General features: G+C 50.5%; 1 protein-coding gene and 1 long non-coding RNA gene across 3 annotated transcripts in view; one reads left to right on the forward strand and one right to left on the reverse strand.

Moving 5' to 3' along the window:
* Nucleotides 1-125: 125 nt before the first annotated feature.
* LOC141988619 (uncharacterized) lies at nucleotides 126-11,479 on the forward strand. Of its 2 annotated transcripts, XR_012639792.1 has the most exons (4): nucleotides 126-351; nucleotides 683-919; nucleotides 1,288-1,665; nucleotides 9,121-11,479. It is a non-coding gene; the product is annotated as an uncharacterized LOC141988619 (long non-coding RNA). The 2 variants fall into 2 exon arrangements; XR_012639791.1 differs by having other exon boundaries at nucleotides 126-919; nucleotides 9,121-11,476.
* Nucleotides 11,480-12,254: 775 nt separating this feature from the next.
* Nucleotides 12,255-27,689, reverse strand: part of LOC141989681 (uncharacterized) — a 36,044-nt gene continuing 20,609 nt past the window's right edge. Inside the window, 6 exon segments of the mRNA XM_074956616.1 lie at nucleotides 12,255-16,531; nucleotides 16,533-16,601; nucleotides 16,604-17,604; nucleotides 19,344-19,545; nucleotides 24,878-24,888; nucleotides 25,457-25,545. Of these exon segments, the coding sequence (XP_074812717.1) occupies nucleotides 16,418-16,531; nucleotides 16,533-16,601; nucleotides 16,604-17,604; nucleotides 19,344-19,545; nucleotides 24,878-24,888; nucleotides 25,457-25,545 (1,486 nt within the window). The 3' untranslated portion in view covers nucleotides 12,255-16,417.

Below are 27,689 nucleotides of genomic sequence, written 5' to 3' on the forward strand. Positions count from 1 at the left end.
GCGCCGCCAGCTCCAGCAGCCGGGGGAGGCCCCAGCGCAGCGACCCTCCGGCCCAGCCCCCCGCCGGACGCCTGGGTCCCGAGTCCGGCCGCTGGGGGCGCTCGCGGCACGTGTTCCCCGGGCGGCAGGAGCCCGTAACGGGGCAGCCCGGTCCCCGCCCCTGGGCTGTGCGCGGGGCCCCGCTGTGCCGTGCGGAGCTGGGAGCCCGGAGCCCGGACTCCTGGGTTCTCTCCCGGCTCTGGGAGGGGAGCGGGGACTAGTGGGTACAAGAGGGCCTCGGCCAGGCTGTGCAGCGTGGGAGTGTCACAGTAACACACGGGTCGGGCTGTGGTTGCTGCTTGGCTGCGTGAGGTTGGTGTGTGCATTTGAAGAGATCAACCCCCAGGCTGTGTGTGGGTCTGAGGGGTACAGGAAGGCTGTGTAACGTGAGTTTTTTATAGATCACAATGTGACTGTGGAGTGTGTGTATGTCACAGTAAGACAAGGCTCTGGATGTGTGCTGTGTTTGTTGCTAGGCTGTGTGATGTTGGTGTGTGTGTTACTTATAGGGGATCACAGCCTGTGGTGTGATCCCCTGTAATGTGTGTGTTAAACGACAACTGTGTGTGAGTTAGAGGAGGGTGGTGTGTTTATGAGCGTTACAGGAGCTCACACGTGGCTGTAGTGTGTATGTGTGTTTCAGGAGTTCACACCCATATCACTGCCCAGTGCCATGGGGAGGGCAGGTGCCCCATACAGATGGCGTGTTCTGGCCTCGGTGTTGGCGCTGAAGCAGCTGCCCCTGCCCCCCGCTCATTGTGCCGGGCCCTGCACACCTCAGGTGCCACCCCCGCCGGTGACAACATCAAGGGCCCACGGGACGCCAAGCACAACCCGCTCTTCCAGAAGCTTGTCATGCTCCTGCACTTTGCCCACAAAGGTATGGGGAGGAAGGGATGGATCCTGTGTCTGTGTGACACAACCCCAGCCAGAGGGAGTGCTGCAGAGCCCTGCCAGCTTCCCAGATAACAGCTAACGATGGCTGAAGAGGTGAAGGGCCCTGGAACAGGTAGTTTGGGGCAGGGAGGATCACCAGGGGCCTCAAGACTCCGGGGTCCCATCTCCGCTCTGCAAGGGGATGGTGGGTTATAGCAGAGGGCTCAGTGTCAGGACACCTTGATTCTATCCCAGGCTCTGGGAGGGGAGTGGATCGTGGTGGGTTGAAGCAGAGGGGGCTCACAGTCAGGATTGCCCTCGAGTGGGGTCCCAGCTGTATCTCCCTTGTGACACTCCATCTCTGCATTGCAGCAGGGGGACCCAACCCTGATTTCAACACCAACCTGCAAACATCACTGAGCAATGCCAGAGCATGGTCTTGACGAAAGCATCCGCTGAGGTGGCCATCAAGGGAAGGTTCGTAGCTGCGTCCTGTCAGCCGGGCTCATGGGCTGCAGCCTTTTTGAATTCTCTGGGTCAGCCCCGACCTTGCCAAGGTGTTACAGGTGTCACCCTGGATGCGGCAGGTACGTGGATGGGATGGATGAGGATGAGCTGTCTTTCAGGATTTGCTGACTCGTGATCTGAGGACCGTGCTAACGCCACTGCGATCGGCTGCCTCTGTGACGGACAGCATTGTGGTGACGTCACGCAGTTCCTTTTAACGGTTCTGTGACGGGAAGACCTGAGGTAAACTGTCAGTTACAGAACCAGTTCAGAGTGGACTGTTAGCTGCCCTTTCCTGCCAAAGTTCAAAAAGGGTGCAAAACCACCACCCCCCAGCTGAAACAAGATGGAGTCTTGTTGCTTGTGGCAAAGAGATGCCGTATTAAATGTCTGACTCCATACTGGATAATCACCATTTTAGTGATTATGAGGGGATAACATTATAAAACCTCATTAAAAACACTATAAAATTACAAGATACAAATATATTCAAACTCTTAACAGGGGGCGTTCGCAGCCTTGAATGAAGGAGAGAGGCTGGGTTTGTAGTTATGGTGCTGGGCTGGACTACAGGACTCGTGGTTTCTATTCCTAGTTCTGCCACTTGGTCCCTCTCTGACCTTGAGCAAATCACTGAGGTCAATGGTTCTCAACCAGGGGTACAGATACCCCTGGGGGTATGCTGAGGGGGTACACCAGGCAGTACACCATCTCATCTAGAGAGTGGCCTAGTTTTACAACAGGATACAAAAAGCACTCGCAAAGTCAGTACAAACTAAACTTTCATACTGACAATGACTTGTTTATACCACTCTATATACTATACACTGAAATATAAGTACAATATTTATATTGCAGTTGATTCATAATTATATGATAAAAATGACGAAGTAAGCATTTTGTCAGTACTAGTGTGCTGGGAGACTTTTGTATTTTTATGTCTGATGTCGTAAGCAAGTGGTTTTTAAGTGAGGTGAAACTTTGGCATACGCAAAAGAAATCACACTGCTGAAAGGGGTACAGTAGTCCGGAAAGGTTGAGAGCCACTGGCTATTCCCTGTGACTTAAGTCAGACTGGATCAGAGCAGAGGCCTCATTTGTTTGGTCAGTAATCTAATCTAACATAGGTTTCAGAGTAAGAGCCGTGTTAGTCTGTATTCGCAAAAAGAAAAGGAGTACTTGTGGCACCTTAGAGACTAACCAATTTATTTGAGCGTAAGCTTTCGTGAGCTACAGCTCACTTCATTGGATGCATACTGTGGAAAGTGTAGAAGATCTTTTTATACACACAAAGCATGAAAAAATACCTTCCCCCCACCCCACTCTCCTGCTGGTAATAGCTTATCTAAAGTGATCACTCTCCTTACAATGTGTATGATAATCAAGGTGGGCCATTTCCAGCACAAATCCAGGGTTTAACAAGAACGTCTGGAGGGGGTGCGGGAGTAGGAAAAAACAAGGGGAAATAGGTTACCTTGCATAATGACTTAGCCACTCCCAGTCTCTATTCAAGCCTAAGTTAATTGTATCCAATTTGCAAATGAATTCCAAATCAGCAGTACCGGAAACCTACTGACCGCTATTCCTACCTACATGCCTCCAGCATGATAATCAAGGTGGGCCATTTCCAGCACAAATCCAGGGTTTAACAAGAACGTCTGAGGGGGGGGGGGGGGTAGGAAAAAACAAGGGGAAATAGGCTTGAATAGAGACTCGGAGTGGCTAAGTCATTATGCAAGGTAACCTAAGTTAATTGTATCCAATTTGTAAATGAATTCCAATTCAGCAGTCTCTCGCTGGAGTCTGGTTTTGAAGTTTTTCTGTTGTAATATCGCAACTTTCATGTCTGTAATCGCGTGACCAGAGAGATTGAAGTGGTCTCCGACTGGTTTATGAATGTTATAATTCTTGACATCTGATTTGTGTCCATTTATTCTTTTACGTAGAGACTGTCCAGTTTGACCAATGTACATGGCAGAGGGGCGTTGCTGGCACATGATGGCATATATCACATTGGTGGATGTTCAGGTGAACGAGCCTCTGATAGTGTGGCTGATGTGATTAGGCCCTGTGATGGTGTCCCCTGAATAGATATGTGGGCACAGTTGGCAACGGGCTTTGTTGCAAGGATAGGTTCCTGGGTTAGTGGTTCTGTTGTGTGGTATGTGGTTGCTGGTGAGTATTCGCTTCAGGTTGGGGGGCTGTCTGTAGGCAAGGACTGGCCTGTCTCCCAAGATTTGTGAGAGTGTTGGGTCATCCTTCAGGATAGGTTGTAGATCCTTGATAATGCGTTGAAGGGGTTTTAGTTGGGGGCTGAAGGTGACGGCTAGTAGCGTTCTGTTATTTTCTTTGTTAGGCCTGTCCTGTAGTAGGTGACTTCTGGGAACTCTTCTGGCTCTATCAATCTGTTTCTTCACTTCCGCAGGTGGGTATTGTAGTTGTAAGAATGCTTGATAGAGATCTTGTAGGTGTTTGTCTCTGTCTGAGAGGTTGGAGCAAATGCGGTTGTATCGCAGAGCTTGGCTGTAGACAATGGATCGTGTGGTGTGGTCAGGGTGAAAGCTGGAGGCATGTAGGTAGGAATAGCGGTCAGTAGGTTTCCGGTATAGGGTGGTGTTTATGTGACCATCGTTTATTAGCACTGTAGTGTCCAGGAAGTGGATCTCTTGTGTGGACTGGACCAGGCTGAGGTTGATGGTGGGATGGAAATTGTTGAAATCATGGTGGAATTCCTCAAGGGCTTCTTTTCCATGGGTCCAGATAGAGACTGGGAGTGGCTAAGTCATTATACAAGGTAACCTATTTCCCCTTGTTTTTTCCTACCCCCCTGCCCCCCAGACGTTCTTGTTACACCCTGGATTTGTGCTGGAAATGGCCCACCTTGATTATCATACACATTGTAAGGAGAGTGGTCACTTTAGATAAGCTATTACCAGCAGGAGAGTGGGGTGGGGGGAGGTATTTTTTCATGCTTTGTGTGTATAAAAAGATCTTCTACACTTTCCGCAGTATGCATCCGATGAAGTGAGCTGTAGCTCATGAAAGCTTATGCTCAAATAAATTGGTTAGTCTCTAAGGTGCCACAAGTACTCCTTGTCTTTTTAATCTAACATAGTTCAAGTAGGCACTAGACAGCATTTTATTTTTATTATTCTTGTAACCATTTCTGACTGTTATGCCTCATTGCTGTACTCACTTAAAATCTCTCTTTGTCATTAATAAACTTCATTCATGGTTTCATCAATTCTGAAGCACTTAAAGAAGAGGAAAGTGATCAGGACCAGTCAGCATGGATTCACCAAGGGCAAGTTATGCCTGACTAACCTAATTGCCTTCTGTGACAAGATAACTGGCTCTGTGGATTGGGGAAAGCAGTGGACATGTTATTCCTTGACTTTAGCAAAGCTTTTGATACAGTCTCCCACAGTATTCTTGCCAGCAAGTTAAAGAAGTATGGGCTGGATGAATGGACTATAAGGTGGCTAGAAAGCTGACTAGATTGTCAGGCTCAACGGATAGTGATCAATGGCTCCATGTCTAGTTGGCAGCCGATATCGAGCGGCGTGCCCCAAGGGTCGGTCCTGGGGCCGGTTTTGTTCAATATCTTCATTAATGATCTGGAGGAGGGCGTGGATTGCACCCTCAGCAAGTTTGCAGATGACACTAAACTGGGAGGGGTGGTGGATACCCTGGAGGGTAGGGATGGGATACAGAGGGCCCTAGACAAATTAGAGGATTGGGCCAAAAGAAATCTGATGAGGTTCAACGAGGATAAGTGCAGAGTCCTGCACTTAGGATGGAAGAATCCCATGTGCTGCTACAGACGAGGGACCGAATAGTTAGGCAGCAGTTCTGCAGAAAAGGACCTAGGGGTTACAATGGACGAGACGCTGGATACGAGTCAACAGTGTGCCCTTGTTGCTAAGAAGGCTAACGGCATTTGGGGTTGTATAAATAGGGGCATTTCCAGCAGATCGAGGGACGTGATCATTCCCCTCTATTCGGCATTGGTGAGGTCTCATCTGGAGTACTTTGTCCAGTTTTGGGCCCCGCACCGCAAGAAGGATGTGGATAAATTGGAAAGAGTCCAGCGGAGGGCAACAAAAATGATTAGGGGGCTGGAGGAGAGGCTGAGGGAACTGGGATTGTTTAGTCTACAGAAGAGAAGAATGAGTCGGGATTTGATAGCTGCTTTTAACTAGCTGAAAGGGGGTTCCAAAGAGGATGGATCTAGACTATTCTCAGTGGTAGCAGATGAGAGTACAAGGAGTAACGGTCTCAAGTTGTAGAGCGGGAGGTTAGGTTGGATATTAGGAAAAACTTTTTCACTAGGAGGGTGATGAAGCACTAGAATGGGTTACCTAGGGAGGTGGTGGGATCTCCTTCCTTAGAGGTTTTTAAGGTCAGGCTTGACAAAGTCGTGGCTGGCATGAGTTAGTTGGGGATTGGTCCTGCTTTGAGCAGAAGGTTGGACTAGATGACCTCCTGAGGTCTCTTCCAACCCTGATATTCTATAATTCTATGGATGGACTCCTAGGAAAACCAATAGGTCTTTTAAGATTCTAATGTTCCCCCCCTGACTTCCAAGCCAGCTGTCCCCCCACATCATGGAGACCTGGGTCCCCACACACCCCGCCCTGTGAGCGGGCTGCATAGGGCCCCAGAATAGCTAGGGACGGCCCTGCCAGTCGCCTCTGCGCCTCACACATTTTAGTCGCCCAGAGGATGTTAACTCACATACGAAGCAGTTAGCTTAACACAACCATGTTGTCAGTTTATTATCCAGTATGTAAATATGGTTCATTAACCAATATGTAAATATGCAAAATGATTTTTTTCTACATATCCATTGGAGCTGGCATGGAGGTGACTTCTCTAGCTCAGCTTCACCGTTGCAGTGACTGGTTCTAGAGACGGAGAGGGAGTTCATTCAAGTTTTTTACTCAAGGTGCTGTGACAGCCAGACACCTGTTCTCTGCATGGATTTCTCAGTGGTTGCCCAAGACCGGACTAGAACAGACAGAGTTAATAGGGTGCTTGTCAGCAACCAACTCAAGTTATTACCGAGCAGGTGGTGTTCTCCCTGATGCTGGTCCACTCACATCTCCTTCATGCAGACATTTTGACTTGAGGAAGCGACGTACTGAACAACATGGGACATTTTATACCATTTCTGTTAAATGGCGCTGCCGCTTAAATGGTTAACCCTTTAAATGACATATTTTACTTGTTTAAACGGTTAACTTTTAAAACAGTATTTACATCCCTAGCAGAAATTTCCATCTAGAAGTTCGAACAATCTCTATGGAAAGTCTCTTTCCACTCCTGGATGGCTCCGTCCTTGGAGAGTAGTTCATCCCAGAGACATATACAGGGATTTGACTCATTTGCGTAGTCTGTGGGCATGGCTAACAGGAGAGAACAGTTGAGGAAAGAACACAAACAGCTCTACGCACCTCTGTGCCAGGGCTTGATTTTGCCATACCCGTCAATGATTACATGTGTGATGTCACTTCACATGTGATACTCACGGAGGAATTCTGCACCACTGCGCAAGCACAAAATTCATGTGCTCCACATATTATTTTTCACTCCAAAATAATTGATTTTATTCTGCAATTACACCTTTTTCCTACTAGGGACTCCTGTGGCACCAGAAGAGAGGGCAGCTGGCTTACAGCTGGAGCAGCCAGCCCCTGAGGGGGAGGGGGTGAGAGGATCCTTCACAGTGGGGTCAGGTGTGGAGGCAAGGAGTATGGGGGAGATGGACAGAATGGAGCATACAGGGCTCCTGGGGTCTCACTGGAGCTAGTGAGGTAACAGTGATCCAGGGGTGGAATGCAAGTGGGGATGCAGGGACACATAGGAGTGGAGGGGGGGGCAGGGACACACAAGGATGGGGGGATGCAGGGACACATGGGGAGAGAGGGCAGATGTGCCTTACTCAATGGGAGAGGCCAAGGGTGAGCCAGGGTTCCATACGGGAGGCTTCGCAACTCTCTATCAATCACTCTTCCCCCTCCCCCCAAATCCCCCTCTTCCATACTTCTCCCACCCACACCCAACAACTCTCAAAGTTCACTCCAGGCTCCTTCCCAGTAATTACTTCCCTCTCCCTCCGCTCCTTCATTACCCCTGGCTCTCCCAAGTCTTTGCACTGCTTCTGAGGGGTGCGGGAAATACATTTCTATATTGTAGTTTTCATGAATTATTACTCAAAGTTCTCTGTTAAAAGGTCTAGTAACAAATCTCTTTGTGAAAAATCACTTTCTCAATCTTTTTTTGTTTGTATTGTTTCGAACATAGATGCTAATAGGTGGCTTGAAATAAATTATCAAAATAATTGAAACTACTGTGATTATTGTGAGGGGTTGGTATCACAGAACCCCCTTTGGGGCTGCCACCTGATGTGCCAAGACTACTTCTGCCCCTGCTTTCTCCGCCAGCTTAGGATGTCAGCATCCTGTCTTACTGAGCCAGACACGCCAGTCTGCGCCAGCACAGACCCAGGGCCTGAAATACGTGCCTCAAAGCTGCAGGCTTAAATGAAAGCCAGTTGAGAAGTGTTCCTGCCTTTGACACTCAGATACCCAACTCCCAATGGGGTCCAAACCCTAAATAAATCCGTTTTACCTTGTATAAAGCTTAAACAGGGAAAACTCATAGATTGTTCGCCCTCTATAACACTGATAGAGAGCTATGCACAGCTGTTTGCCCCCTCTTCCCCCAGGTACTAAGACGTACTGCAGGTTAATTAAGAAGTAAAAAGTGATTTTAATAAGTACAGAAAGTAGGATTTAAGTGGTTCAAAGTAGTGACCGACAGAACAAAGTGACTTACCAAATAAAATAAAACAAAACATGCAAATCCATCTCTAATACAGTGATAAAAACTGAATATAGATAAAAACCCTACCAGTAAGCTTCCTTGTACAGACTGGACTCCTTCTAGCCTGGGTCTAGCAGTCACTCACACCCCCTATAGTTATTGTCCCTTGTTCCAGTTTCTTTCAGGTATCCTTGGGGGTGGAGAGGCTATCCCTTAAGCCAGCTGAAGACAAAATGGAGGGGTCTCCCAGGGGTTTAAATAGACTTTCTCCTGTGGGTGGACACCTCTCCTTCCCCCATCATAGAATCATAGAATATCAGGGTTGGAAGGGACCTCAGGAGGTCATCTAGTCCAACCCTCTGCTCAAAGCAGGACCGATGTAGAATCCAGTTGCAAAATGGAGTTTTGGAGTCACATGTCCCTGCAAGATTGAGTTCCTTACCAGCCAAGCCACATTCCTGGGAAAGCTCAGATGTGGATTGGTGTCTCCAAGTTCATTGTTGGCTTAATTGGTTCTTGATTGAGCACTTACTGAGAATAGTCTTTGCTTAGGCAGCTGACCAACTGCTTCACTGAGGCTATTTAAAATTAACCAAGTACATAGCCAGTATTCATAACTTTGAACACAAAAATGACACATGCATACAAATAGGATGAATATATTCAGTAGATCAAAACCTTTACAGAGATATGTTACATGGCATATGTAGCATAAAACATATTCCACTTATGTCATAAATCATTTATAATCATATCCCCTTAAAGCCTCATGGGGTGCACCCATCACAACCACATAGTTGCTGCAGTCCAAATTGATCCCACAGCTGCCGCTAGGTTTTTACCATTCTGCTTTTCATACTCGGTTTATAGGTGCAACGAATCCTGCCAAGAATGCACACTTCTCTGAAGCTCCATCATGGAACCCCAGGGATTGTATCCCACCTTGGTGAGAGCCCTCTCCAGCCGAGAGAGGTCCTCACCTCCCCTTGGAAAGAGGCAGAAGGGTCCCGTCCCTCTTTGCTGCCTCCCCCATGGCTCTGGTATTGGGGTTACTAGCCTCCCGTGATGCCAGCTGACCAGGCAGCTGGACTACCGTGTCCGTGCTTCCTAATGCCCGTACGTCTGGTCTAGAACCCACCACGGATGCCAGCGCCCATGACTGCGGGACTCCCAAGTCTGCAGCTGCACCCTTCTGTTTCCTGAATATGTTGTTACACTCCTGCACAGTCTATTAGTACAGTATGCTGAGGGGGTACACCAGGGGTACACCATCTCCTCTAGATAGTGGTCTAGTTTTACAACAGGCTACATAAAAAGCACTTGCAAAGTCAGTACAAACTAAACTTTCATACTGACAATGACTAGTTTATACCGCTCTATAATACACTGAAATATAAGTACAATATATATACTGAAGTTGATTTATTTTATCATTATGTGGTAAAAATGAGAAAATAAGCATTGTTAGGATAAAGATATTCAGGCCTGTCTGCAAAGGCCTGTACTTTAAGAATTTAGGTGTATTCTTATCACTTGGCTAGTTCTAGAGGTATAAAAGAAAGAATCAAAATCACTGTCTGCTGGTGTAAGGGCCTTCTCTTACTGTGACAGTCTGAGGCCCTGTGCTTAGGCTAAGGCCTTTGGCTAAGCAGCAGAGGCAGCCATAAGCTGGGAAGTGAACAGTCACATCCTCACATTCCAAACCAGTCACATTGAAAGAAGGTGCTATTGGGCTGTTAGGCACTATCAGGACAGGATTGTATTCCTATCACCTCCAGAGAAAGGGAAGTGCCTAGAAAATGTAAAAGGAAACTTAGTTTGATAGCATCCTGTCCGGCAAGAACTCACTTATCAATAGCTGGGATGTGAAATCCTCACTTCTGTATTGTTTTGTCATTATAGTTCCTACTTTGCTATTGTTTGTCTGTATAATCTCTGTCTGGTTCTGTGATTGTTCCTGTCTGCTGTATAATTAATTTTGCTGGGTGTAAACTAATTAAGGTGGTGGGATATAATTGGTTACATAATCATGTTACAATATGTTAGGATTGGTGAGTTAAATTTCAGGAAAATGATTGGTTAAGGTATAGCTAAGCAGAACTCAAGTTTTACTATATAATCTGTAGTCAGTGAGGAAGTGAGTGAGTGGGTGGGTGTGGGTGATGGGAACAGGGAATGGGGGTAAGGAAATTGGAATCATGTTTGGCTAAGGGCAGGAATGGGAACAAGGACACAGGTGTAAGGCTCTGTGGTGTCAGAGCTGGGAAGGAGGATACTAAGGAAGGAAACTGGAATCATGCTTGCTGGAAGTTCACCCCAATAAACATCGAATTGTTTGCACCTTTGGACTTCGGGTATTGTTGCTCTCTGTTCATGCGAGAAGGACCAGGGAAGTAAGTGGGTGAAGGAATAAGCCCCCTAACAAGCATTTTTTCAGTACTAGTGTGATGGGACACTTTTGTATTTTTATGTCTGATTTTCTAAGCGTATCGTTTTAAAGTGAGGTAAAACTTGGGCATATTAACGTTTTTAAGTGAGGTGAAACTTGTGCTATTAACGTTACACAGTTTAAGAGGGTCACTTTCTAGTGACAAATCAGACTGCTGAAAGGGGTACAGTAGTCTGGAAAGGTTGAGAACCACTGATGGGTCATTACCTGTCAAGCAGCCATTCTTTGGCAAGAAAAGGAGGGCAGGGACAAATAGATCTTCATTTTAGCAAAGAAATACCATGAAGTCTCCTTCCTTAACCAGTCCACCTGTCTCTTGGTCTTACCTGCAAATGCTTTCCAAAGAGGAACAGAAAGTATAAAAAGGAGGGGCAAACACCCCAAGACACCACTCTTCCCTCCCCCTGCCCATCTCATTCTCTGCATCTGAGAAGACAAAGGAAACAGCGATTGGACTCTAGAGGAGGGGTCCTGACCTAAATTGATTGGTCAGTAATCTAATCTAATATAGCTCAAGTAGGCACAAGACAGTGTTTTATTTTTATTATTCTTGTAACCATTTCTGACTGTTATGCCTCATTGCTTGTACTCACTTAAAATCTCTCTTTGTCGTTAATAAACTTGATTCATGGTTTCATCTAACCCAGTGTGTTTAAATAAAGTGTCAGAGTAACTTTGTTTATGGAAATAAGCTGGTGTATGTTATTCCCTTTAAAGGAATAACAAGTTTAGCGTTTCTCGACTGCCTGGGAAAGGGTTGGACATGACAGAACATACATTTCTGAGGGAAAATCTGGGATTGGGGGTGTGTTGGGGTCACATTGTGATAATCCAGGCTGGTGAGAACAGTGGTGGTGTGGCTGGCTGACTGCAGAAGGAAGCTTGAGCAAATCTGGGGGTGGGGGGAGCCCGCAGGAAGCTGGACGGGCCAGGGGTAATGTGGGGATGGCTGGGGAGCCTGGGGGAGGCATCGTGGGCCAGAATGGATAGCTGGGGAGATGGGAGGACGCAGCAGGGAACCAGGATGATGGGGATGTGCATGGGGAAGACAGAAGGGGTAAGAGGGGATTGCCAGAGCCTGGGGGCGGGGGAGGAGTGGGACCAAGGCAATGGGGAGGTGGGTGAGGAGGCAGTGGGGGCCAGAGCAATGGGAAGATGAGGGGAATACAAGTGTAGTTCCCCTGAAACTGACAATATTTTATTTCATTTTTTCTTAAGACCCTCACCCGGCAGAGTACATGAATGAACTTAAATCCAAGCACTTGAGCAGTTCCATTGATTTCAGTGGGACTGCTCACATGCTTATAATTGACCATATGCTTAAGAGCTTGCTGGATTAGGCCTTAATGCTAGAATATATTATAAGGAGTAATAATTAAGAACTGGAAAGTCACACAATTCAACTTTGTAACATTAATAGCACAAGTGGGTCAGTTGTGAAGCTTTGATCCAAATTCAAGCTCCTAATCTTCAGATCCAAACCCAAGTCACTTCACAAGAGTGTTGGGATTTGAGTTCTGAAATGGGCCACCATAAAAAGAAACCTGAGCTGTGAAGTTGAAATCTGCCCCTAGATCTGACTTTCCTCATGTTTCTGAGTGGCCTGGATTCTGTGTCCTAGTTTGGGGTCCATCTCTAGTTAAAAGTGAACTGTAAAGAGAAAACGGAATTGTAGGCAACCTCAGATAGGTGACTGGAACGTCCCTGCTCACTGGGCTGGGCACAGGAGATTGAGCACAGAAATCTGTTTTAATTTATGTTCCAAAAATTCTTTCAAACCCCTCCCCTGCTGCCATGATACCTGTGTTTCCAGCTTTGCTACTGACGCCCCATGTTCAGCATTCTGTGAACCTATAGATACCAGGAGAGAGACGTCATAGTCCCCAGAAGGGTTAACATGAGATTTCTGATACTTGTGATGCCCAGGAGAGCCAAGCTTTCCTTGTAAATCCAGCAGAGAGGGTGGATTCAAATGCAGAGGGGAAATAATTGTATATGGTTAAATTAGAACTGATTCCTGACATAATGATTGGGTGCTGATATTATCACAAGAGCCCCAAAAGACCATATCAAAGGTTTAGTTTGCAAATATCTCTGTCCTTCAAATTGATACAGTACATCAGTGCAACCCAGAGCTGCTTCATGTGTAGCTCTGTTTTCGAACAGTCTCTGTCTGCTATTACATAGTTTCGTAAAACATGATGGTGACGCTATGCCCCATATTCTTCATAGCAATATTGTTATTACATGATTATAGCATAACTGAGATGTATTTTATGCAAGATGGGTTATGTGAGGTCTCACTGGAAAGGTTATGATTACTGGATATGATTATCCTATTTGTAACCATGTCTCATTTTGGTATCTGAAGTTAGGAATACTGATTATGAATCAATTACAAGTGGGTTTTCACCTGGGGAACGCCCACCAGACAATGCAATCAGTCTGGATGGGCTACGAGGAAAAACAATAGGTCTTTTAAGATTCCAATATCCCACCTTCTTGGAAAGCCTTCCAGTGGACCCAGCAAACAGACTTTGAGTTGTGGCTGCAGGGTCATGTGATCACGTCGCCAGATACTGAACTCCATGTTAAAATTAGTACTTTTCCACTGACTGGGGATGGACTCACACTGGAAATCAAGGGATTCCGGCCATATGTGAAACCTATTTAAGGCAGGGGAGCAACCTAATCAGTGTTTGTTTTTCACTGAATCCCTGCCCAAGATGCTGTGAGAAATTGATGCTGATAACTAGTTTCTTTAGCGTATTGAGTTTATTTTGCATGTTTGTTTTAGTTGATAGGTAATCTGTTTTGATCTGTTTGCTCTCTCTTATAATCACTAAAATCGATCTTTTGTCGTTAATAAACTTGGTTTTGTTTTTGCTAAAACCAGTTTCTGAAATTTATAACTGATGGGCAAAAGCTGTACGTATCTTCCTCCACACTGAGGAAGGAGGCGAATTTCATGAGCTTATGCCGTATAGTTCTCTATGCAGTGCACAACTATGTAAGTTTGGGTTTACACTCCAGAGGGGTTGTGCTCTTGAGTGCTGAGCAATTCCTTAGTTGAAGCCTTCCCATGCAGTGCTGATTTCAGTGTTGGTGTCTCTCTGCAGTTGGGTGTGGCCGTACCTGTGTGTGCTGAAGGAGGCTGGAGGGCCTGGCTCAGCAGGACAGGGTAAGGGAGCCCAGGCTGATGGAATAGGTGGGCTCATTGGTACCCCAATATATCAGGGGGCCTCCCGGGCGGTGGGGGGCAACCCGACCCAATGACATCAAAAGTAGGTCTAGAAATCAAAACTCCTTTGTCGCTTGAGTACCTGCCCTGAACCTGCAGCACACCACCAGAGCCTTTACATTGTGCCCCTCACCACTGCCAGCAGTTACCAGTCGCCTCTGCACATCAGACATTTTAGGCGCCCAGAGGGTGTTAACTCAGGTATGAAGCAGTTCGCTTAACACAACCACGCTGTCAATTCATTAACCAGTGTGTAAATATGGTTCATTAACCAATATACAGCAAAATGACTTTTTTTTTTTTTTTTTACATATCTGTTGGAGCTGGCATGGAGGTGACTTCTCTAGCTCAGCTTCACCGTTGCAGTGGCTGGTTCTAGAGACGGAGAGGGAGTTCATTCAGGCGATTCACTCAAGGTGCTGTGACATCCATACGCCTGTTCTCTGGGTGGATTTCTCAGTGGTTGCCCAAGATCAGACTTTACAGGAGGGAGTTAGTAGGGTGCTTGTCAGCAACCAGACTAAAGTTGTTACCCAGCAGACGGTGTCCTCTATGGCCAGGCGTTGCTGGTCCCACTCACGTCTCCTTCGTACAGACATTTTGACTTGAGGAAGCGACGTGCTGAACAACATGGGACATTTTATACCATTTCTGTTGGATGGTGCAGCCTGGTCACGCTGCTGGGCAAAGCTGGCCTGGGCCAATCAGGAAATGACCCATACTCATGGCAGAATCTTGGAACATCGAACTAGGATATGAGTTGTGTCCATTCTCACTATCCAAGGAGACAATGAGGCTATCACAATCCAGGGTGTAACCCAAACTAGTGAGGAGAGGTGGGGGGGCATGTCACCGCCTGCCCTGTAACCTGGGGTGCCCAGTAATGATTTGCTGCTGTAGCTCCCAACCTGGACCACTCACAAACAGCCTCCAGCATCCGGTCTTACCCCAGGTGTCTGTGTGTAGCTGCTGCCTGCCAGCCATGTTCAGCTCACACTCTGGCTTTCACAGCCTTGGTTATTACTGCAGGGTGATCCCAATACACATGCAGTCCCAGATTTCCCCCAGAAATGTGTGGCCTGTATTGTCCAGCCTTCTCCTGGACAGTCCTGATAGAATAGGTCCATTGCCCCTCTAAGGGGGATCAATATACAGTCATTTTTCCCACCCCAAATGGAGCTGCCCACACAGTTCACTTCATTTCAATTAAAGAAGAAAACAAATTTATTTAATCACAAAGGTAGATTTCAAGTGAGTACAAGTGATGAGGCATCAAAGTCAGAAATGGTCTCAAGAAAAATAAAAATAAAAACACTTCCTAGTACTAAACTGAACAAACTAGACGTGGTGCAAAGTGAAGTCCCTTGCCACAGGTTTCCAGTAGCACTGCTGACCAAGTTTCCAGTTCAGGATCAGTTCCTGAGGTCCAAGGGCTGCTTTTTTTTTTTTTTTTTTTTTTTCCTTTTTGTCCTTTTAGGTGATAAGGAGAGATGAACAGGGAGAAATAACAAGAGGTGTTTCTGCCCCTCTCTTTTATAGTTCAATCACCCTTTGAAATGCAGACTTCTGTAATATGTTTTTAAATCTTTTTTTATAATGTGGTGAGTAAGAAACATTCAAAACCAAAAGTGTGGCTAGCATCGAATTTCAAACCACAAGTGCGGCTAGCATCAAATTGCTATTGGACACTGCTGGTTTAAACAGTTAACTTTTAAAATTGTATTTACATCCCTAGCAGAAATTTCCATCTAGAAGTTCGAACAATCTCTATGGAAAGTCTCTTTCCACTCCTGGGTGGCTCCATCCTTGGAGAGTAGTTCATCCCAGAGACATATACAGGGATTTGACTCATTTGCGTAGTCTGTGGGCATGGCTAACAGGAGAGAACAGTTGAGGAAAGAACACGAACAGCTCTACGCACCTCTGTGCCAGGGCTTGATTTTTCTGTACCCATCAATGATTACATGTGTGATGTCACTTCATATGCGAGACTCACGGAGGAATTCTGCACCACTGCGCAAGCACAAACTTCATGTGCCCCACAAGTTATTTGTCACCCCAGAATAATTGATTTGGATGGAGCAGCGCTGCAATTACACCTTTCCCCCCTGGGGACTGTTATGGCACCAGAAGAGAGGGCAGCTGGCTTACGGCGGGAGCAGCCAGCCACAGAGAGGGAGGGGGTCAGAGGATGCATCACAGTGCTCTGCCCGTGGGGGTCAGGTGTGGAGACAAGGAGTATGGGGGAGATGGACAGAATGGGACACACAGGGTTCCTGGGAAAGGCTGTGACCACCTACTCTAAGATCGCCCCACCTGGCTGCTCTTCCCCACACTGCTCAGTTAAGTCCCATTCCCAAACTCCACACAGTCTCTGCTGGGCATCCTGGGGACAGGACCACCCGCTGGTCTGATTCTGCTGGCACTGTGCCAGGCCCGCCAGCAGCCCCTCAGGATCTGGTGGTGGCAGAGTGGTGTTAGTGAGTCAACTGGGGCCAGGTGAGGTTGCCCAAGTGAGCAAAGCATTTGCCACAGTCAGCACACCTGTACAGCCGCTCCCCGCCGTGAATGCGCTGGTGTATTCCCAGGTATTAGCTTGTTGCCACGACTGAACTTCTTACCCCAGTCAGCACAGCGGTACGGCTGCTCCCCTGTGTGTGTGCACGAAGATGTCTGGTCAGCGTACTGGCATTGCCGAAGCTTTTCTTGCAATCGTCACAGTGGTAGGGCCACTCCCCTGTGTGCGTGCGCTCGTGTGTTTTCAGGGTTGAGCTCTGGAAAAAGCCCTTGCCGCAGTCAGTGCAGCGGTGAGGCCGTTCCCCGGTGTGTGCGCGCTGGTGGGTTCTCAGCTTTGAGCTCTCCGCAAAGCTCTTGCCACAGTCAGAGCAGTGGTGCAGCTCCTGCCCGGTGTGCGCGCGCTGGTGTGTTGTCAGGGTTGAGCTCTTTGCAAAGCCCTTTCCGCAGTTGGTGCAGCGATACGGCCACTCCCCGGTGTGCATGCGCCAGTGTATTCTCAGCTTCAAGCTCGCTGCAAAGCTCTTTCCACAGTCAGTGCAGCGGTACGGCTGCTTCCCGGTGTGCGTGCGCTGGTGTATTCTCAGCTTCGAGCTCGCTGCAAAGCTCTTTCCACAGTCAGAGCAGCGGTACGGCCGCTCCCCGGTGTGTGTGTGCTGGTGTGGTCTCAGATTTGAGCTCTGGGCAAAGCTCCTGCCGCACTCAGTACAATTGTAAGGCAGTTCCCCAGTGTGAGTGCGCTGGTGTCTTTTCAGGTGGGCAAACTGTGCAAAGCCCTTTCCGCAATCAGCACAGTGGTGCGGCCGCTCCCCAGTGTGTGCGCGCTGGTGTGTTCTCAGCTTTGAGAACCATCTGAATCTTCTGCCGCAGTCAGCACAGCAATACGGCTGCTCCCCGGTGGGCACGCACTGGTGCTGGGTCAGTGCGGAGGGGTTGCTGAACCTCTTGCCGCAGTCGATACAGTGATGGGGACACCAGCCCATGGGGAGTCTCTGGTGCGTAGCCAGGTCCGGTCTCTGCCTGAGTCTACCCAGGGGATGGACTGCGTCCTGTGCATGCATCCATCTGTGGGCTGTGGGATTCTGCGTTCCTGCCGTGCTCTCTCCACATTCAGACTGTGTCCTCGTTCCTCCCAGGATCCTGAGCCCTGCTGGAGAGAGCAGAGGGAATCCCGGTGTTAGCTCACGGTTAGGGCTGCAGATATGTCAAGGACAGGAAAATGTCACGAATGGAGCAATTTCCCCTCACCCTGCAATGGCCGCTCCTTTCCCACAGGGGTGCACCCAACACCTTGCTGTGGGCATTGAGACCTGGCCTGTGGGGTTACAGTGCCACTCAGATTTGCCCCTGCATCCAGTCACGATGGTCGGGGAGGCAGGTCAAATTTCAGTGACTGGCCTTGCCACCCATATGTTCTCTACCCCACACCAACCCCTCTGCACCAGGCTGGAGTTAGGGATGCAGTGCTGGGAGAAGGGTGCTTCTCTGGGCAGCAAGTTCCCCCTGGTCAGGGCAAGGAGGAGGGCAGGTGTTGTAAATTGGGGGGGGGGGGGGGAGTACACCCAGCCAGTCAGTTAGCTATAAAAATCCTTAGTAGCTGTTCTCTTTGCTTTACCTATAAAGGGTTAAGGACTCTCACTGCGATGCTTAGGTAAGAGGAAGCGAGTGTGGACCTGGCCAAAAGAGCCAATGGGAAGGCTAGAACTTTTTAAAATTGAGAAAAAAATTCCCCTTTGTCTCTCTGTTGTTTTCTCAGCTGGAGAGAGAGGGCACCAGCTATGCTGTAAGAAGCTTGGGGCCCATAGTCGCCAACTTCTGCTGGCACCGGTGGGTGCTTTACCTGCTCTGGCCCCGCCCTGACTCCACCCCTGCCCCATCCTAACCCCTTTCATAGATACTAAGGTCAGAAGGGCCCATTATGATCATCTAGTCCGACCTCCTGCACAACGCAGGCCACAGAATCTCACCCACCCACTCCTGCGAAAAACCTCTCACCTATGTCTGAACTATTGAAATCATGGTTTAAAGACTTCAAGGAGCAGAGAATCCTCCAGCAAGTGACCCGTGCCCCATGCTACAGAGGAAGGCGAAAAGCCTCTAGGGCCTCTTCCAATCTGCCCTGGAGGAAAATTCCTTCCCGACCCCAAATATGGTGATCAGCTGAACCCTGAGCATATGGGCAAGATTCACCGTTCCCTGCCCTAACTCCACCCCCTCCCTACACCTATTCCAACCCCTTCCCCAAATCCCAGCCCTGACCCCGCCTCCTCCTCTGAGCACACTGCGTTCCTGCTCCTCCCCGCATTTGAAGCGACAGATATGTAGGTAGAACAGGAATGTTTAGACCAAGGGTGGGCAAACTTTTTGGCCTGAGGGCCACATTGGATTTCCGAAATTGTATGGAGGGCCGGTTGGGGAGGCTGTGCCTCCCCAAACAGCCAGGCGTGGCACTGCCCTCCCTAACCGGCCCTCCATACAATTTCGGAAACCCCATCCAAACCCCCCTCTCCTTCCTGACGGCCCCCCTGGAACCACAGCCCCATCCACTCCCTCTGCTCTCTGACCACCTCTGGACCCCCCGCCACCCCATCCAACTCCTCTCCTTCCTGACAGGCCCCCCCGCCCGGACACCTGCCCCATCCAACCACCCCTTCTCCCTGTCCCCTGACCACCCCCGGAACCCCCACCCCTGACTGCCCCCTGCCGCCCCATCCAACCCCTCCTCTCATTCCTGACTGCCCCCCCGGGGATCCCTGCCCCCATTCAACCCCCCTGTTCCCCGCCCTCTGACTGCCCCAACCCCTATCCACACCCCCGCCCCCTGACTACCTCCCGAACTCCCCTGCCCTCGATCCAAACCTCCGACCCACCCGCTCCCTGCCCTCTTACCGCGCTGCCTGGAGCACGGGTGGCTGGCGGCCCGGCTGCACCAGGACAGGCAGCCATGCGCTGCGCAGCAGAGAGCACCGGGTCGAGCCGCAGCTCTGCAGCCCCCCCTCCCCCCAGAGCATTGCGCCGGCAGCGCGGTGCGCTGAGGCTGCGGGGGAGGGAGAACAGCAGGGAAGGGGCTGGGGGGAGCTTCCCCAGCCGGGAGCTCAGGGGCCAGGCAGGAGGGTCCTGCAGGCCGTAGTTTGCCCACCCCTGGTTTAGACAGACGCGATCAGGTTTCTCTCTTTACTTTGGGCTTGTGGATTCGTCTGTGCTAACACAGGTGCTTTTGTTTTGTTTTTGTAACCTTTAAGCTGGACCCCAAGAAAGCCATTCCTGGTGTTTAATCCTTGCAGTTGCATTTCTGTACTATATATATCTAACAGCAGCCTAATTTTGCAGATGTGTTTTCTTGCTTTTTTGTTTGTTCAATAAAACTTTTTTTTTTTTTTTTTTTTTTTTTTAGAGGATTGGATTTCTCTGTCTTAAGAGGTCCGTGCACATGTTTTTCTATTAGCTGGTGGCAACAGCTGATTTCTTTTTCTTTTCCTTTTCTCAGCTCTTCCCCATAGGGGGAGCTGAAAGAGTTTGGCGGTGCCCCACAGGAAGGAATTCCCAAGTGCACCTTCCTGGGCTCTCAGAGGGGTTCTGCACTTCGGGGGGGGGCAGCATTTACCAACCCAAGACCAGGCGGATCTCTAACCTTGGGAGTTTAATACAAGCCTGGAGTGGCCAGTATTAAGTTTTAAAGTCCTTGCGGGCCCCCACTGTTGGGATATATAAGGGTTAAGTAAAGACATGGAAAACCGCTGGTGTGCTGGCATGGTATCAGGGAGTAGACACAGGCACGCACTATTCCTTCGCCTAACAGATAAAGTGTTACCCCTTTCCCCTCCCTTCTCCTTGTGAAGAATTAAGAAGTGTTGCAGCTGCATAAGAATTGTGGGGATCTAAAGAATACCTTTTGGGTAAAGAAGCGTTATCTCCTCCTCCCTTCCTTTCCCAGCTACATAAGCAAGCCCTGGGTCATGGTCGTTTTCTCCCTCCCCTGCAAACTGCTGATCCAAGGAGTTCATTACTGCAATTATAGCAAAAAAGTGTATCTTCAAAGTAAAACTTATAGGCAAATATGCTAATGAGGTAAATAGTAATCAGGGGCGGGAATAATTATATTCAGTATAGGCAAAAAGAAAAGGAGGACTTGTGGCACCTTAGAGACTAAAAAATTTATTTGAGCATAAGCTTTCGTGAGCTACAGCATCCGATGAAGTGAGCTGTAGCTCACGAAAGCTTATGCTCAAATAAATTTGTTAGTCTCTTAGGTGCCACAAGTCCTCTTTTTCTTTTTAGCAGATACAGACTAACACGGCTGCTACTCTGACATCTGTCACTCAGTATAGGGTTATCAATATTCATTGTATTTCAACTACCTGAAAGGCGGTTCCAAAGAGGATGGCTCTAGACTGTTCTCAGTGGTAGCAGATGACAGAACAAGGAGTAATGGGCTCAAGTTGCAGTGGGGGAGATTTAGGTTGGATATTAGGAAAAACTTTTTCACTAGGAGGGTGGTGAAACACTGGAATGCGTTACCTAGGGAGGTGGTGGACTCTCCTTCCTTAGAAGTTTTTAAGGTCAGGCTTGACAAAGCCCTGGCTGGGATGATTTAATTGGGGATCGGTCCTGCTTTGAGCAGGGGGTTGGACTAGATGACCTCCTGAGGTCCCTTCCAACCCTGATATTCTATGATTCTAGGATTGTGTGGGCGTTCATATTACTCCATAAGGCTTTTGGGGGTGTTGTAATAAATGTAGGAATTTACATACTAATGTAAATAAAAAGAGTATGATGTAACTAATCCAGTGCTTACTGGACAATTGGGTCCAGGGGAACAAGTACCGCAATAAAGAAGCCCATCTACTCAAATCCGCCCCTGGGTCAGCCTGTTCTTCTTCCAACACCCACCTTGTGCAGTCGAAGTGCCAGAGCAGGGAATCAACCTTGACAGCAGGGTTTATTAAAAATCCTGGAGCAGTCACAGTAAATTTACAGACCTGTGATTTTACTAAAGTTACTGTAACCGCTCCATAATTTTTGATAAAAAAAAGTGTGTGACAAATCTGCAGCCTGACTCAGGGTGGTTCTACCCTATGGTGTTTCCGCAGCACCTAGCGCCTGCTCCCACAGGGGCTATGCATGTCTTGGGTCTTGGCTTAAGCTTCAGTTGTAGCCTGCCCAGGATACAGGCAGCGCCTGGCACAACAGGACCCTGGTTTTGTTTTCAAACTGATTTTGTCTTTATTGCAATCAGAGGGGTTTATTTATGTGGTATTAGTTCTTCACTTTCTCCTGTTTTGTAGGATGAGGCCTGTTCCCCAGTTTTTTTGCTGTTATAATTATATTGGTTTGAAACTAGTTTAGTTGAGGGGCTACAATCCCTTCATGTGGACGCAGTGAGACCAGTTTAAAGCTGTTTAGAACAATCTAGCTTATTCCTGTGGGGGTGTGAGTCCTTTTCTAGGAATTCCTTTGAAGAAATCATTTACTCTCGGCCTGAGGTTTCAGTCTTTATGTGAAACGAAAACTAAACTAAAATCCTCAAGAAGATGAGGGTTTTGGGGGTGTCTGTGTGTGAAGGATTTGAGGGGATGACCAGTCACTCAGAGTTTGTGTGATGTAACCTGGAAAACATGTCTGTATTGTGTCACAACCCGCTCCCTGGCACTGCTGAGCTGGAAGGGGTGAATGGCTGCCACCCAACCTTTGGTCTACAGACAGTCACAGACACGATAGGGCTGAGGGCTGTGCTAAGCATTGACACTGAAGCAATGTAAGTGACAAAGGTTTCATGCCACAAAGAGCAGGAGGAGAGGGGATGGGACAAAGGCCATACCACCACCCTCTCTCTCACAGCCAGCCCATACACCAGGGTACTCCAAGTCATGGCCCGCAGGACAATTTAATCTGGCCCCTAAATGTGTCCACTCCCCCCACAGCAGCCGCCTGGCCCGCGGGGCAGTTTTAGAGCATTACAGCGAAGTGCTGCAGGTGCTAGAGATCTGTTCTACACAATGGCGCCTCTGCATGGCGTCACCTTACACTAGTCGTATGTGACTGACCCTGCCCGGCGTCATTCCCAGCTTTCTCCTTGCTCGCTGGGGACAGGTTTCTTCAGTCTGAGAGGTCACATGCGAAGTGAAGCAGCAGAGAGGGGGTGGGGTGGGAACCTGGGGAGAACAGCACCTTCTCTGCCAAGGGCCAGCGACTCTGGGATGCTCTTGCAGGGGGCAGAGCCATGAAAAGCCATTTGAAAAAATCTCTAGGGCGCCCCTTACCTTGGTATGATTTTCTGAGGTGTGGGAAGCCTAGCAGGTGTTGTGTTCTATGACTGGACAGGCCTGTCTTTCTACCCAGGTGCTTGTTTGGCCCCCATCAGCCAGTTCACACAGTCTCTATCTTTCTCTCCCCTCCTCCCCCACACCAGTCCATTTACCCCATCTCCTCAGAGCGAGGGCAGGGGAGACAGGGCTCAGGAGAGCTTTCAGTGAATGTCTTAGAGAGAGCACCCAGCGTCTCTCAGAAACTTCGCCAGCAGCCAGCACACAGACTGATTCTGTGTTACACACACACACAGTCTCTGGCTCTTTCACACTCACCTCTGAACACATACTTGTAATATTGTCATTACTTCTTGGTACTTTCTGTAATGCATATATATTTTGACTGGTCTAAACACTGGCCCCTAATTCCCAGCTTCAATTTGTCTCTCTTCAGCTCCCAGCCAGTGAATCTCGCTCTGCCTTTGCCTTCTACATGAAGGAGCGCTCCGCTAGCAGGTGTGTAAATCAGAAGGGACTGGATTATTAGGACTCACCTGAGGAGGGGCTCTCAGGCCCAGAGTGTACTCTGGAGCCCTCGGCATCCCAGATCCAGAGCTCTGCCTCCCCTACCTCGATCCGGTGGATTAAGTCTGGTTTGGAACCTGAAGAGCCTGTTTTGGGGGAAAGTTTTATTCCTAAAGTTTTGGGGGCAGGGACTCGTTTGTGTGTCGGTGCAGCCCAGCACAACAGGGCCCACATCTCGGTCAGGGTGTGTCTGCACAGCACCTGGCACGATGAGGCTCCAATCTCGGACGCTGCTTCAGAGGAAAGCGCAAGAGATCCCAAGCAGGAGAATAATGAAATAAACCAGGGATCTCAAACTCCAATCACCAGGAGAGCCACACGAGTACTAGTACATTGGCCCAAGGGCCGCATCACTGACACCCCCCCACTGCCCCTGCCCCCCATTCCAACCCCTTCCCCAAATCCGCGCCTCTGCCCCACCTCCTCCCCTAAGCACGCGGCTCCGGGCTCCTCCCCCCTCCCTCCTGGAAAGCGGTAAGCACCTGGAGGTAAGCAGAGGAGCAGGGATGCGGCGCATTGGGGAGAGGGGGAGTGGGGAACCCCTGAAATAAACCTTTCTTAGAGGAGATTTCTTTCTGTCTCTCACTTGTACTCTGAATTGGCAACATCTACAACCCTTCTCACTTTGCAGTGGGAGCCAAGTTTAAAGCCTTGCTGGGGTAACTCTAAATCAGAGGTGGGCAAACTTTTTGGCCCAAAGGCTACATCGGGGTTGTAAAATTGTATGGAGGGCCGGCTAGGGAAGGCTGTGCCTCCCCAAAGAGCCTGGCCCCGCCCACTATCCGTCCCCTCCCACTTCCCACCCCCTAACTGCCCCCTCACAATCTCCGACCTATCCAAACCCCCCTGCTCCTTGTTCCCTGACCGCCCCTCCAGAGACCCCCCCATCCCTAACCACCCCTTATCTAAGCCCCCCTGCTCCTTGTCCCCTGACTGCCCCCCCAGGACCTCTCCACCCTAACTGCCCCCCCAGGACCCCAACCCCCCGTTCCCTGTCCCCTGACTGTCCCGACCCCTATCCACACCCCAGCCCCCTGACAAGCCCCCAGGACTCCCACACCCTATCCACACACCCTGTTCTCCATCCCCTGACCACTCCCCCAGAATCTCTGCCCCATCCAACCGCTCCCTGCCCCTTATCCAACCCCCTGGCCCCGGCCCCCTTACCAAGCTGCTCAGAGCAGCGTGCCAGGCGACCACGCGGAGCCAGACATGCTGCCCTGCAGGAGTGCACAGCCCTGCCCCCCAGAGCGCTGCCCACGCGGTGGCGTGGCTCCGGGGGAGGGGGAGAAGGCAGGGGAGGGGCCGGGGACTAGCTCCTTGTCCGGGAGCTCAGGGGCTGGGCAGGATGTGGCCAGCCGTAGTTTGCCCACCCCGCTCTAGATGTTCCATAGAAATATCCCATTCTGCTAACACCTTGGCCTCTACGCTATCTTGTGGCAGTACGTTCCATAGGACAACTGTGTGACATGGATTTCCTTGTCTTCCTTCCTTCCTACAGAAACACCAGTGAACACCCATTAGTTTCAGATTAAGAGACAGGGTGAATAGAAAATCCTCCACCACCTTCTTTCTGGTCATTATTTCACTTACCCAACTGTCTCCTGCAACATGGATCATGGGGAAGACTTTGGAAGAAGGGAACTTTGCTCCTTTGCCACCTTATAGCTGTTGAAAATTTTCGGGCATGTCATTAAGGCAAATCGGCCACAACGTGTCATGGCAGGTGTCACTGTTACACAGACATTCCAGTTCTTTTGCATTGTTCAACTGGACAGTTGTTAAATTTACTATGTTCATTCTTTTGGGGAAGGTGGGGAGCTGTTGCAGCAGCAGTGTTTTCCCCCTGCCTTATTTGTCTGACTAGAGTCAGCTCCTGAGGCAGAGTTGCTGCCCTCAACCTCTGGCTGGGATTCCGGGAAGAGATGGTTGCTCATGGGCTCTTTGCTACCATCAGGGATGTGCCACGACTGAGGCAGGTAATTCAAATAAACCAGTTACACCAAGATTAGCCCCAGGCTCTGTAGCCCTGAGTTCTCCTCCAACAGCGAGCTGACCTGAAAGGGGCTGGCATTTGCCACCACTCAGTGACAGGGTGCCACATGGCAGCCAGGCTCGAGGGAACCCAAATGTTTTACAGATGTGAATAAATGAAGGGAAATTGGTCCTTACCCAAGGAAACGAGGGCCCGGTAATTCCTCAGCATCTGGTTCCGGTACAGATGCTTCTCTGGCCGGGACAAGAGCTCCCACTCCTCCCGGCTGAAATACAGAGCCACGTCCTCAAACGCCACCCGCAGCTGCTGGCACAAGCGTTACACACTCAGCACCCTCCGCTCCAGCCCCAGCCCGGGCTCTCAGCAGGGAACGCGGGCTCTAGGGCAGCGGCCCCCGGGGAACCCCCAGCCCAGCAGCTGTGACCCAGGGAGACCCCCCCGCACAGCCCCCCGGGGACTCGGGCCCTGCTGGCCGGGGACAGGAGCCGCCCTCGGCTCCCCACGGGGCTCTGGGGCGGGGCGCTGGGAAGGGCCCGAATCCCAGGGCAGGGACCAGGCTCCTCCCCCGGCCCGAGTCCCCGCCTCCGCCCCAGGCCTGTGCTCGGCCCCGCTCCCGCCCCCGGCTCGGCCGCCTCGGGGCTCCTCGGCCCGGCTCCGCGTGTCCGCCCGGCCCGGGGCCCCCAGCGCCGCTCCCCGGCCCCAGCGCTCCGGCTGCGGCAGCCCCCAGCCCCGGGGTCACTAGCGCGGGAGGGACCCGGCCCCGGCCCCCCTCGGCCCCAGCCGGGACCAGCCAGTGCCCGGCCGGGGAGTCCCCGCCCCGCGTCCTACCTGCGCCGGCCCCGCTGCAGCCATCGCCGGGCTCGGCCCCGGCCCCGGCCCCGGCCCCGGCCGCTTCCTCCGCCCGGGCAGCGACTTCCCGCCCCGCGGCTGGTGCCTCCCCGGGGCCGCCTCCCTGCGCACGAGGCGGGCTGGGATCCAGGGGGCCGGGAAGGCCCCGCCCCGCTCCAGTCCCGCTGCCCTCCCCGGCCGCCCCACCGGCTCTGTCGGGGAGCCGGGGGAGGCTCCAGCGCAGGGACCTTCTGGCCCAGCCCCCCGGACTCCCACTTCACCGCGAGGATCCCGGAGCCCTGCGGTGGGGCTCTGTCCCCAAGAGCAGCATGTGCTGGAACTCGTGTCTCTGGGGGCTCCCTCTGCCCCCCCTCCCATCCTGAGCGAACCCCTCTGGGTGTCAAGCTGAAGGCCAGCCTGGGGTGCAGATGGAGCTGCGACAAGCCAGAGAGAGAAGGTCCCCCACATGAGGCTGGGGAAGCAGGGGCATGAAATCCATGGGTGGCATAACGGGGGTGGGGGGCTGTAATACAAGGGGATGGACAGAGGGTGGGGATCGGGGCCAGGTAAGGTGACCAGACATCAAATGTGAAAAATCAGACAGGGGGTGGGAGGTAATAGGGGCCTATGTAAGAAAAAGACCCCGAAATCAGGACTGTCCCTGTAAAATTGGGACATCTGGTCGCCCTAAGGCAAGGACACATGGGACTGATGCGGTGCGATTTGAAACACACTGGGAGAGAAAAGGGGTTGCCAGTAGATTTCTTTTTCTGACACTCTTTAATTAAAGATTAATTTTTAATTCTTGGAAACTCCAGGCCCAAGGGTTGTCAGCCCTAGTGAGAAATGGGATGGGGGGACTGGGACCCAGTGGGCAGAGGGGAGGGGCTAGAAAAACGGTAGGGAAGGAGCAGATGGTGGGTGGGAATAGAACATGGGGGCAGATCGGGCAGAATGCTAGAGAAGGGGGCCCATGGGATGGGGGTCAGGACCTGGGGACAGATGAGAGCAGGCCACTGTGGGGCAGATTGCCACAGTAGGGGGCTGGACCTGGGGGCACACGGAAGGGGCAGGATGCAGATGCACTAGAATACGGGAGGCCGGGGAGATGTGGACAGGAAGGCTAGGGCAGTGGTGTTAGGATATAGGGGGCAGGAGCCATGGGGTTGGGGCAGGTAGGCTTGGGTAGGACACAAGGAGTGGAGAGGGGCAGGAGGACTAGAGCAGGTGGCAGATGAGAGGGAGGAGGAACCACTTACCTGGTTGCATACCCCTGAGCTTACCCAGGGAGAGGCTGCCAGGGGCCAGGCTGGGCTCTGGATGTCAGTTCAGAGCGACTGCACTTGTATTAGCCCTCAGTGGCCCAACCAGGGCACCCGCTGTCAGGCTTCCAGCTCCCCAGTTGTTCCCTCTCTTGGCTGAAGACACTTGCCCCTCTCCCTTCTGATAGGGGTATTTCCAGGTTGCACCGTTCTCCCTTCCCTGTGTTATCCCAGCACAGACAGGCTGCCCAAGGACTTTCTTTTCAGAAATTGTTAATAGATGCAGTGCGACAGGTATAAAGTACCACCCAGCATTTCC

This window comes from Natator depressus, chromosome 6 (assembly GCF_965152275.1).
Source record: "Natator depressus isolate rNatDep1 chromosome 6, rNatDep2.hap1, whole genome shotgun sequence".
NCBI classification, from domain to species: Eukaryota; Metazoa; Chordata; order Testudines; family Cheloniidae; genus Natator; species Natator depressus.